The 12,642-nt window shown below is 31.2% G+C and overlaps 1 protein-coding gene across 1 annotated transcript in view; it reads right to left on the minus strand.

Annotated features, from left to right (window-relative positions):
* Nucleotides 1–3,496: 3,496 nt before the first annotated feature.
* The window catches only part of LOC135950209 (leucine-rich repeat-containing protein 15), a 195,332-nt gene continuing 186,186 nt past the window's right edge, over nucleotides 3,497–12,642 (minus strand). Inside the window, exon 3 of the mRNA XM_065499776.1 lies at nucleotides 3,497–5,205. Coding sequence (XP_065355848.1) covers nucleotides 3,879–5,171 — 1,293 coding nt within the window. The 5' untranslated portion in view covers nucleotides 5,172–5,205 and the 3' untranslated portion in view covers nucleotides 3,497–3,878. The remainder of the gene's footprint in view (nucleotides 5,206–12,642) is intronic.

The following is a 12,642-nucleotide window of genomic DNA, read 5'->3' on the forward strand; positions in this document are numbered from 1 at the left end:
AACTGTTTCAATTACCCTATGTCTCCACGTAGCAATTTTTATTGCTAAGAATTCCCTAATTCCTTAAAAAAAATATAAAAAAATTACCTTTTTTTCTTGTTTTTCTTCCTTTATTGATTTATTAATTTCTTATCAAAATAATTATTACAACTAACAACAGTTTCGTTTTTTTTTTGTTTTCAAAAAATCATTATTATGTAATTCAAAAAATTTTTAAAATAAATCCAACTTAAATTAATGTTAGTTCATGTGTGTAAGTAAATAAAATAAAATATTGTAAGTAATAATTTGTTATTTTCGTTTGCATTAATTTGTAATTATTTAATAATTAGTAATGAAAGTTTTATATTAATTAATAAGAAAAAAAAAATAAACTTGAATCTACTAACTTAAATCACAGATATATCTAAGGTTAATTGTTTTGAAATGTTAAGATACGTTTGCATTTTTCTGTTTTTTGTAGATAATGATATGATTTTCGTTATTCTTTTTTTTTCTTCTCAAATACTTATACTAAATGTGTGTTTTTTTTGTTTCGTTTTATATTTTTAATTAACAATTTTAAAAGTAAAAAAAATATAAAAGAAAAAGGGTATTCACTTAAAAATACACATGGTGAAATAATTCATTTTTAAATTAAGTAAGCAGAGGTCTGGGAAATTATTTGGAATTTCAAATTGATCAAGAGTTTTTCGACATAACAATTAAAATTATTTCAAATTTGTTTTTTTTTTAGAAATTTGTGTTAAAAAGATTAGAAATTATATCCAATTATAATTGAGAATTCCTGTCGAATAAATGGTTCACAGCTAGAAGCGTATAACACATTTTGTTATTATTTTTTTGGAAGAGATAAGGTCTTGAATTTAATGATCGTGAAATTAAAGTATTTTTTTTGATTTTAGAAATTATTTTTTAATTTGATTCAAACACCAAATAATTTTTAAAGTGAAGTTTTTTGATATTTTTAGTAAGAGTACTTTTCATCAAATGTCCCTGATAGTATTTATTAAAATTGTCATTCAATGATACTACATTTGTTAATGGCTTTATGTTCGAACATGGCTAAATATAAAAATTCTGTATCATTGGAAAACTTATTAAAGTAACTAAGTCTTGAAAGTAAAAAATTACGCAACTTATAGGAGATTTTAAGGGATTTTTTATTTAATAAAGGTAACCTATAACAAAATTCTGTATTATTGAAAAGGTAATTTTCGAAAAACTCAGCGTTCAAATTGTTCGTACTTTTTTTGGACTTTTGCAACTAAAGCAGATATTTAAATCCAAATTTGGCAGACACTTCCGCCGAAAAATGTTGCTCTCTAACCTTTACCTGATTATATTTCCCTGCTCAGTTTTGGAATCCTTTAAGTTGCAGTTGAAGATTAATCCATGAAAAGTTCAATGTAACTGAACTAGAACTGAACTAGAACTGAACTAGAACTGAACTAGAACTGAACTAGAACTGAACTAGAACTAAACTAGAACTGAACTAGAACTGAACTAGAACTGAACTAGAACTGAACTAGAACTGAACTAGAACTGAACTAGAACTGAACTAGAACTGAACTAGAACTGAACTAGAACTGAACTAGAACTGAACTAGAACTGAACTAGAACTGAACTAGAACTGAACTAGAACTGAACTAGAACTGAACTAGAACTGAACTAGAACTGAACTAGAACTGAACTAGAACTGAACTAGAACTGAACTAGAACTGAACTAGAACTGAACTAGAACTGAACTAGAACTGAACTAGAACTGAACTAGAACTGAACTAGAACTGAACTAGAACTGAACTAGAACTGAACTAGAACTGAACTAGAACTGAACTAGAACTGAACTAGAACTGAACTAGAACTGAACTAGAACTGAACTAGAACTGAACTAGAACTGAACTAGAACTGAACTAGAACTGAACTAGAACTGAACTAGAACTGAACTAGAACTGAACTAGAACTGAACTAGAACTGAACTAGAACTGAACTAGAACTGAACTAGAACTGAACTAGAACTGAACTAGAACTGAACTAGAACTGAACTAGAACTGAACTAGAACTGAACTAGAACTGAACTAGAACTGAACTAGAACTGAACTAGAACTGAACTAGAACTGAACTAGAACTGAACTAGAACTGAACTAGAACTGAACTAGAACTGAACTAGAACTGAACTAGAACTGAACTAGAACTGAACTAGAACTGAACTAGAACTGAACTAGAACTGAACTAGAACTGAACTAGAACTGAACTAGAACTGAACTAGAACTGAACTAGAACTGAACTAGAACTGAACTAGAACTGAACTAGAACTGAACTAGAACTGAACTAGAACTGAACTAGAACTGAACTAGAACTGAACTAGAACTGAACTAGAACTGAACTAGAACTGAACTAGAACTGAACTAGAACTGAACTAGAACTGAACTAGAACTGAACTAGAACTGAACTAGAACTGAACTAGAACTGAACTAGAACTGAACTAGAACTGAACTAGAACTGAACTAGAACTGAACTAGAACTGAACTAGAACCGAACTAGAACTTATCCAAAGTGATTAAAATTTATTTCCAAACATTCAGATTTTTTGCTGAGTTTTTTTTAACATTTTGCAAACCTTGTTTTAAAGTGATGGAGTGAGACATTAGGATTTTAAAAAATAGTTTTTTTTTTATTTATTGAAAACTTTAAACATAGTTTTTGTGCTGTGTTGAATACCCTTAACATAATTTGAAATAATTATAAGTTAAGAACAAACAAATTAAAAGAACTATATGCTATGTTATATATTTAGTACATTTATATATAATTATTATTAATAATATAAAATATTTTTTAAAATTAAAATTTATTTTAAACAAACTTTTTTTCTTTCTTTTTTTTTGTTAATAATATGTATTTTTATAAATTTAAATGCAACATGGTCGTTATATTTTCAAATTTTTTATTAAAATAATTGACGGAAAATATTAATTAAAATTTTAAATGATCAATAAAATACCTGATTAATTGTTTTAAAAGATTAATTATTAAAATTAATTCCTTTTTATGTTTTAAGTTAAAAGAAATAAATTAAATAAAGAGTTTAAACAGAGGGGCCCGTTTGATGTTGATAAATATTGCTACGATCAGTTAAAATTTTGCTATATAGTTAAAGGTGGATTTATGTTTTTAAATCATTGATTTAGGAAAGTTTTATTTTTCTTAATTTTGTGGCTTATTTTTTCGAAAAGTGTTCAATAGTTTGTGGAATATTCAATAATTTTATACAGTTTTATAATGTAGACCTTATTACCTATCTTTTGATATATAATAAGCTTAATTTTGTTTAAAACCAACTTCAAATATTTTAAGCCAAAAATACCACTTTTTAACAAAATTTACAAAGTTTCAATATTTATTATATGTAAAAGCTTAAAGCTTTTAAAAGCTTTTTATCCATAAATTAAAAGTTTAACTCCTGCTGTTAAAATATACAAAGTTTTGTACCGATCGTAACAAAAGTTTGAAAGATCTATAACTTTCAATTTCAAAGGACCCATTGTTTATGCAAAAATATCTCATTTTTTAGGTTTAATGGCACAAATTTTATAATTTAAGGAGAATTTTAAAGAATTTATTAATAAAAACAAAAATAAATAACTGACTAATTTAAGGTTTACTGTCTTCTTAAGATTGCAAAACTAAAATAATAAAAATGTTATTTTAGTTTATTTAATTTTTCTGTTTTAAATATTTTACATGTTTTTACTGCAGCAGGATTAGTTATTAAGTATATTGTAGTTAGGTTGTTTGTTTTGGGGGTTGAGGAGTAGAACGGATTCTAGGAGGGATCTACAAGTCAAGTTTCATGTTAACACTCTTCTAACGCTTGCTTAGACATGAACTTCAGGACAATCTTCATCTTTGATGGTGGTATATTGTACCTTTTTGGCCACATTATCGAAGACGGGTGTAATCATAAATTTCAATTTATCACGACTAACATAAATCAAGGCTATAACCAGACCCAGCAGTATCATGCTCAACACAATCAACAAGAATATCAGAGTGGCAGTGTGTCTGGCCAAACCTGAGTCTTGGTGCATGGCACCATAATGATTGTCATTGGCAGTGGTGAACATGATGGTGGCTGCTGCTATGGCCGCCGAACATTCGTTCATATCCAGCTCCAAAATCGGCAAAGGATCCACTTTGTTGTGGAAACACATCAATGTTTCCTTGTTGCGCACCGTAACATTGGTCGAATGAATCCAAGTGCGGAAGGGGCTTATTTTACAGTCACAGGTGAAGGGATTTAAATTAAAGTCCACTATTAAATTGGTATTGCGATCGGGTCGTGCTTCCAACTCATTCAGCAGCAGCAGATCATGGGTCTTAACAAACTCAAACTTATTGCGCTCCAAATCCAAAAATCTCAAATTCTTCAAGCAATTCACCTCAAAATTAATATCCTTCAGGAAATTATCACCCAAATGCAAGTCTCTCAAACTGGGTAGATCACAAAACACCTTGCGGTCCTTAAAATGTGTTATTTCATTTTGTTCCAAATGCAATTTCTCCAATTTGGTCAATTGGCTGTTCATGAAAATGTCATGTAAATCCTCACTCAATTGCGGAGAACTATTGTCATCAAAAGCATCTGTCAAATGCAAACTTTGCAAATTCAAAAAGTTGGAAAATACTCTTGGATGATGATGATTCATTTCATCATCATCTCTGGATATACTTAAATTATTATGATTCAATATAAGTCTTTCCACATTTTGTACATGATGATAGGATTTGCCTCTTATTTCTCGTATATGATTATTGCTCATGTCCACAATTTTCAAATTCTTATAGTTGTTTATCGAGCCGAATACATTCCAGGGTAATTCGGGTATAAAGTTGCCAGTAAATATCAATATTTCCACTTCTTGTGGCATAAATTCCAAAACACTGGTGTTCCTCAGACCAGCATTAGTACAATTGACCACATATTGATAGGTGCTTTCGTACATTTCATGGCCACAGTTGCAGGCTGCTGGAAAATTAGGTCCGCAGGTGGTGGATGAGGTTAAAGCGAAGGTATTGGAGGTCATTAGGGAACTGCTAACAAAGACCAGCAAAAGGCTTAAGATGTGTTGCAGTTTAGTGCCTACAAATGTTACCCTAGGAGCGACCATTTTGTATGTGTTGTGTATTTTGGTGAGAGAGGATCTGCAAAAAGAGAAGAGATAGGAAAATGTTAGAATATTCGGAAACAATTTTTCAGATATTCTAAAAAAAGAATAAAGATTACAAAAGATAAAGGATTAATTTAAAATTTTACTATAAAAAGATTCACAACTGTAAAAGATCAAGGATTAGTATACAATTTTAATATCAAAATATCCACGATTGTGAAAGATCCAGGATTAATGTAAAATTTGACTATAAAAATATTCAACATTGAGGAAGAATCAGGATTAGTGTAAAATTTGACTTTAAAAAGATACACGATTGAGGAAGAACCAGACTTAGTGTTAAATTTGGTTATAAAAAGAACCACGATTGAGAAAGAACCAGGATTAGTGTTAAATTTGGCTATAAAAAGAACCACGATTAAGGAAGGACCAAGATTATTGTAAATTTTGACTAAAAAAGATTCAAGACTGAGGAAGATCCAGAATTAATGCCTAATGTTATCATTGATGAAGATCCAGGCTTAATGCAAATTTTTACGATAAAAAGATCCACGATTGGGAAAGATCCAGGATTAATGCAGAATTTCACAATAACAAGATCCACGATTGAGGTAGATCTAGGAATAATGCAAAATTTTAACATAAACGATTGAGGAAGCTCCAAGATTAATGAAAAATTTGACCATAAAAAGATCCATGATTGAGGAAGTACCAGGATTATTTCAAAATTTGACCATAAAAAGATCTACGATTGAGGAATTTCCAGGATTAATTCCAAATATGACCAAAAAAAGATCCACGATTGAGGAAGATTGGCCATAAAAGATTCACAATTGAGGAATATACAGGATTATTGTAAAATTTGACCATAAAAATATCAAAATTGAAGAAGATCCAGGATTAATGCAAAATGTTACCATAAAAAGATCTACGATTGAGAAAGATCCACGATTAATGCAAAATTTGACCAAAAAAGATCCACTATTGAGGAAGATTGACCATAAAAGATTCACAATTGAGGAAGATCCAGGATTATTGCAAAATTTGATCATTAAATGATCCACAATTGTGGAAGATCAAAGATTAATGCAAAACTTGACCACAAGAAAATACACGATTAAGGAAGATCCAGGAATAATGCAAAATTTTACCATAAAAAGATCCACGAATAAGGAAGATCCAGGATTAATGCAAAATTTTACCATAAAAAGGTCTACGATTGAGGAAAATCCAGGATTAGAGCAAAATTTGACTACTAAAAGATCCACGATTGGAGAAGAACCAGGATTAATACGAAATTTTATGAAAAAGAGATCTACGAATGAGGAAGATCCAGGATTAATGCAAATATTGGCCATAAATATTGGCCACGAATAACGAAGATCCAAGATTAATGCATAATTTGGCTATAAAAACGTCTACGATTGAGGAAGGACCAGGATTAATACTAAATTTGACGATAAAACTGTCCACGATTGAGGAATGCTATAGAAAGTTCCACGAATATGGAAGATTCATGATTAATGTAAAATTTGGCTATAACAAGATCTAAGATTGAGGAAGAACCAGGATTAATGCAAAATTTGACGATAAAAAGATCCACGATTGAGGAAGATCCAGGATTAATGAATAATTTGGCCATAAAAAGATCTACGATTGAGGAAGAACCAGGATTAATGCAAAATTTGAACATAAATAGATCCACGATTGAGAAAGATCCAGGATTTGAACATAAAAAGATCAACGATTGAGGAAGGACCAGAATTAATGCAAAATTTGACCATAAACAGATCCACGATTGAGGAAGATCCAGGATTAATGCGAAATTTGACCATAAAAAGATCCACGATGGAGGAAGCTCCAAGATTAATGCAAAATTTGACCATAAAAAGATCCACGATTGAGGAAGATCCAGGATTAATTCGAAATTTGAGTCTAAAAAGATCCACGCTTAATGACTTTCCAGGATTAGTGCAAAATTTGACTGTAAAAAGCTCCACGATTAAGGAATTTCCAGGATTAGTGCAAAATTTGACCATAAAAAGATCCACGAATGAGGAAGATCTAGGATTAGTGCAAAATTTTACCATAAAAAGATCCAGGATTAGTTAAAAATTTGAATACAAAAAGATCCACGATTGAGGAAGATCCAGGATTAATGCGATATTTGAGTCTAAAAAGATCCACGATTGAGGAAGATCCAGGATTATGCAAAATTTGACTCTAAAAAGTTCCACGATTGAGGAATTTCCAGGATTAGTGCAAAACTTGACCATAAAAAGATCAACGAATAAGGAAATAACAGCGTGTTTTTTATTTTTTATTGTAGTTCGTTCTATCCAAAGGCGTATTCATTACAAGGTGGTGTCGATAGCACAGCTGATTATTATACCCTTCACCTTCGTGAGAAGGGTATATATAAGTTTGTCATTCCGTTTGTAATTTTTACATTTTTCATTTGCGACGCCACAAAGTATATATATTCTGAATCGTTATAGATAGCGGAGTCGATTAAGCCATGTCCGTCTGTCTGTCTGTCTGTCTGTTGAAATCAATTTTCTGATGACCCCAGATATCTTCGGGATCCAAATCTTCAATAATTCTGTCAGACATGCTTTCGAGAAGTTTGCTATTTAAAATCAGCAAAATCGGTCCATAAATAACGGAGATATGAGCAAAAAACCGGGACAACCTCGATTTTTGACCTATTTTTTTTATCTATATCTGGATTACTAAGTCATTAATATAGACAATATGGATATCTAATGATAGATATTTCAAAGTCCATTGCAACGATGTAGATAAGGCTATAGTAAGTTGGACCTACAATGGGTCAAAATCGGGAAAAATATTTTTTTTCATCAAAAAATTTTTTTTGCCATAAATTTTTTTTCCAAAAAAAAAAAATTTTAAAAAAAATTTGGAAAAAACTTATTTTAAAAAAAAATTGAAAAACAATTAAAAAAATAAATTAAATTTTGTTTACTTAAAAATATTTAAAAAAATTTATTTTAAACTATAATTTGGTGAAGGGTATATAAGATTTGGCACAGCCGAATATAGCTCTCTTACTTGTTTTTTTCTTCACTTGTTTAGAGGCTAGAACTATCAACTTCACAAACGGTCAGCTAACATAAACAAATTGTATTTGAAAATGTTGTACTTGTTGTAGAATCGCTCTCACCTTATAATGAAAAAGTCTTGGTCTATCCCTTACTACTACATTTAGAGTTGGAAAAAAGCCGACCTAGTGTAGAATGGAATGTAAAGAATATTAAAAATCCTTGTGTATTGTTGGTGTTCTGTCAAAACTTTAATCTTTTATATTGTTTTCTTGTTGCCTAACTAACTTTTCATTACTTTAAGAGCTTTTCTTCTATCATTTTCCAAACTTTCTTACATATAATCCTTTTCAATAAACTATTTATTCAATCTAAGCTTGTCAAAAGAATATAAATCCAAAGATGTTGTCCTTTATCTACAATCTAGCCTTCAAAACGAAAGAAAACCAAAATGTATTTTCAGTTGAATAGAAACTGAGAAACAGAGAACCCTAAGTAAATACGAATTCACAAATTTACACAAATATTAAGTGTTGTCAGTCAAAATGTCATTTTCGCTAAAAGTCTAGAGAGCATCATCTTGCTACTGCGACTACACTCTATTATTTGGAAAATGTTTATTTTAGAAACTTAAAGGAAAATAAAACTAAACGACTAAACGTTTAATATTTGTAATTGTAAGTTAGGGTTTATACGTATAAGCACAAAAATAAAAAGAATAAAAAAAATCTCCAACTAAACTGTTATTTGAGAAGGTTTTACAATATACTTACAAACTATAAAACAACAACTACAGCAATCAATTGATATACAGTATGTGTTTCTGTATAAATCTACAACATGAGTAATACTTAAGTCCCCCCTGGCAAACAATTCAAATACTCCTTCTCCTCCTCCTCTTCTTGCTTGCTCACCGTACTCTCTCTCGTACTGGCAAACCGTAACAAACCAAAACCGTTATAAGAGGATACTTACACTCATACCCACTACAGTTACTTACACTTACACTCTGTAAACTACTGCAACACCAATAACAACAATAACACACTACAATGTTCAATTGTTTTGTTATAAGAAGTGTGTGTGTGTGTCTGTGTGCATGTGTGAAGGAAATATTTGGGAATTTTTTTTATTGCAAATCTTTTATAAATGTGAGGTTATTTGTGCAATGCATGTGCAATATGCATGTGTTAGTTATCAGAAAATGGTATTATTTTTAAAATGCATTGACTACTACCAGTTTTTTGTGGCTTTGCATTTGCCAGAGGAAAGTGTGCTTAGAAATATGAAACAATGTAAAAATCTTAAATAAAGGGATATTCGATTGAGGAAGATCCAGGAATGATGTAAAGTTTGGACTATAAAAGGATCCATGATAGAAGAAGATCCAGATTGAAGATCAAAGATTAATATAAAATTTGGACTACAAGGGGATCCACGATTGAGGAAGAACCAGACTGATGTTAAATTTGAACGAAAAAAGGACTACAAGAGGACCCACGATTGAGAACGATCCAGATTGATGGAAAATTTGGACGAAAAAAGGAATAAAAAAGGATCCACGAGTGAGGACGATCCAGATTTATGTAAAATTTGGTCGAAAAAACGGCTACAACAGGATACACGATTGAGGAAGATCCAGATTGATGTAAAATTTGGACTGCAAAAGGATCCACGATTGAGGAAGATTCAGGATTGATGTAAAATATGGATTGCAAAAGGAAGCACGTTTAAAAAAGATCAAAATTAATGTAAAATTTGGACTTCAAAAGAATCCACGATTGAGGAAGATCCAAATTGAGGTAAAAATTGGACTACAAAATGATCCACGATTGAAGAAGATCCAAATTGAGGTAAAATTTTTACTACAAAAGGCTCCACGATTATAGAAGATCCAGATTGATGGATCTTCCTCCACGATTTAGGAAGATCCAGATTGATGTAGAATTTGTATTACAAAATAATCCACGATTTAGGAAGATACAGATTGATGTAGAATTTGGAATACAAAAGGATCTATGATTGAGGAAGATCCAGATTGAGGAAGATCCAGACTGATGTAAAATTTGGACTACAAAAGGATCCACGACTGAGGAAGATCCAGATTGATGGATCAGATGTAAAATTTGGAATACAAAAGGATCCACCATTGAGGAAGATCCAGACTGATGTAAAATTTGGCATACATAAGGATCCACGATTGAGGAAGATCCAGATTGATGTAAAATTTGGCATACATAAGGATCCACGATTGAGGAAGATCAAGATTGATGTAGAATTTGGAATACAAAAGGATACACGATTTAGGAAGATCCAGATTGATGTAAAATTTGGAATACAAAAGGATCCACGATTTAGGAAGATCCAGAATGATGTAGAATTTGGAATACATAAGGATCCACGATTGAGGAAGATCAAGATTGATGTAGAATTTGGAATACAAAAGGATTCACGATTGAGGAAGATCAAGATTGATGTAGAATTTGGAATACAAAAGGATTCACGATTAAGGAAGATCCAGATTGATGTAAAATTTGGCATACATAAGGATCCACGATTGAGGATGATCAAGATTGATGTAGAATTTGGAATACAAAAGGATACACGATTTAGGAAGATCCAGATTGATGTAAAATTTGGAATACAAAAGGATCCACGATTTAGGAAGATCCAGAATGATGTAGAATTTGGAATACATAAGGATCCACGATTGAGGAAGATCAAGATTGATGTAGAATTTGGAATACAAAAGGATTCACGATTGAGGAAGATCAAGATTGATGTAGAATTTGGAATACAAAAGGATTCACGATTAAGGAAGATCCAGATTGATGTAAAATTTGGAATACAAAAGGATACACGATTTAGGAAGATCCAGATTGATGTAAAATTTGGAATACAAAAGGATCCACGATTTAGGAAGATCCAGAATGATGTAGAATTTGGAATACAAAAGGATTCACGATTGAGGAAGATCAAGATTGATGTAGAATTTGGAATACAAAAGGATTCACGATTAAGGAAGATCCAGATTGATGTAAAATTTGGACTAAAAAAGGATGCACTATTTAGGAAGATCCTGATTGATGTGGAATTTGGACTACATAAGGATCCACGATTGAGGATGATCAAGATTGATGTAGAATTTGGAATACAAAAGGATACACGATTTAGGAAGATCCAGATTGATGTAAAATTTGGAATACAAAAGGATACACGATTTAGGAAGATCCAGATTGATGTAAAATTTGGAATACAAAAGGATCCACGATTTAGGAAGATCCAGAATGATGTAGAATTTGGAATACAAAAGGATTCACGATTGAGGAAGATCAAGATTGATGTAGAATTTGGAATACAAAAGGATTCACGATTAAGGAAGATCCAGATTGATGTAAAATTTGGACTAAAAAAGGATGCACTATTTAGGAAGATCCTGATTGATGTGGAATTTGGACTACATAAGGATCCACGATTGAGGAAGATCAAGATTGATGTAAAATTTGGAATACAAAAGGATCCACGATTGAGGAAGATCCAGACTGATGTAAAATTTGGCATACATAAGGATCCACGATTGAGGAAGATCAAGATTGATGTAGAATTTGGAATACAAAAGGATTCACGATTAAGGAAGATCCAGATTGATGTAAAACTTGGACTAAAAAAGGATGCACTATTTAGGAAGATCCAGATTGATGTAAAACTTGGACTAAAAAAGGATGCACTATTTAGGAAGATCTTGATTGATGTGGAATTTGGAATACAAAACGATCCACGATTGAGCATGATCCAGATTGATGTAAAATTTTGACTACAAAAGGATCCACGATTGCGGAACAACCAGATTGATGTAAAATTTGGACTACAAAAGGATCAACGATTGAGGAACATCCAGAGTGATGTAAAATTTGGACTATACTTCCTGGATTGATGTATAATTTGGACTATAAAGAATTCACGATTACGGAAGTTCCTGAATGGATGTATAATTTGGACTATAAAGTATCCACGATTAAGGAAGTTCCTGAACTTATGTTTAATTTGTACTATAAAGGATCCACGATTAAGGAAGTTCCTGGATTAATATATAATTTGGACTATAAAGGATCCACGATTAACAAAAGTTCCTGGATTTATGTATAATTTGGACAATAAAGCATCAATGTTGGAAGTAGATTGAAATAAAAATATAAGTGAGGATGATCAAGGATTAATGTGAAATTCGACTATAAAAAGATCCACGATTAAGAAAGATATAGGATAAGTATACAATTTTATGATTGAGGAACATTCATGATTGATGCAAAATTTGGACACTATTGAGAAAATAATTAATGGACAATAATAAGATCCTTGGAGATTATGCAAGACTGATGTACAATTGTGTCTATCTAAAGATCTACGAT

The sequence above is a fragment of the Calliphora vicina genome, chromosome 1 (assembly GCF_958450345.1).
Source record: "Calliphora vicina chromosome 1, idCalVici1.1, whole genome shotgun sequence".
NCBI classification, from domain to species: domain Eukaryota; kingdom Metazoa; phylum Arthropoda; class Insecta; order Diptera; family Calliphoridae; genus Calliphora; species Calliphora vicina.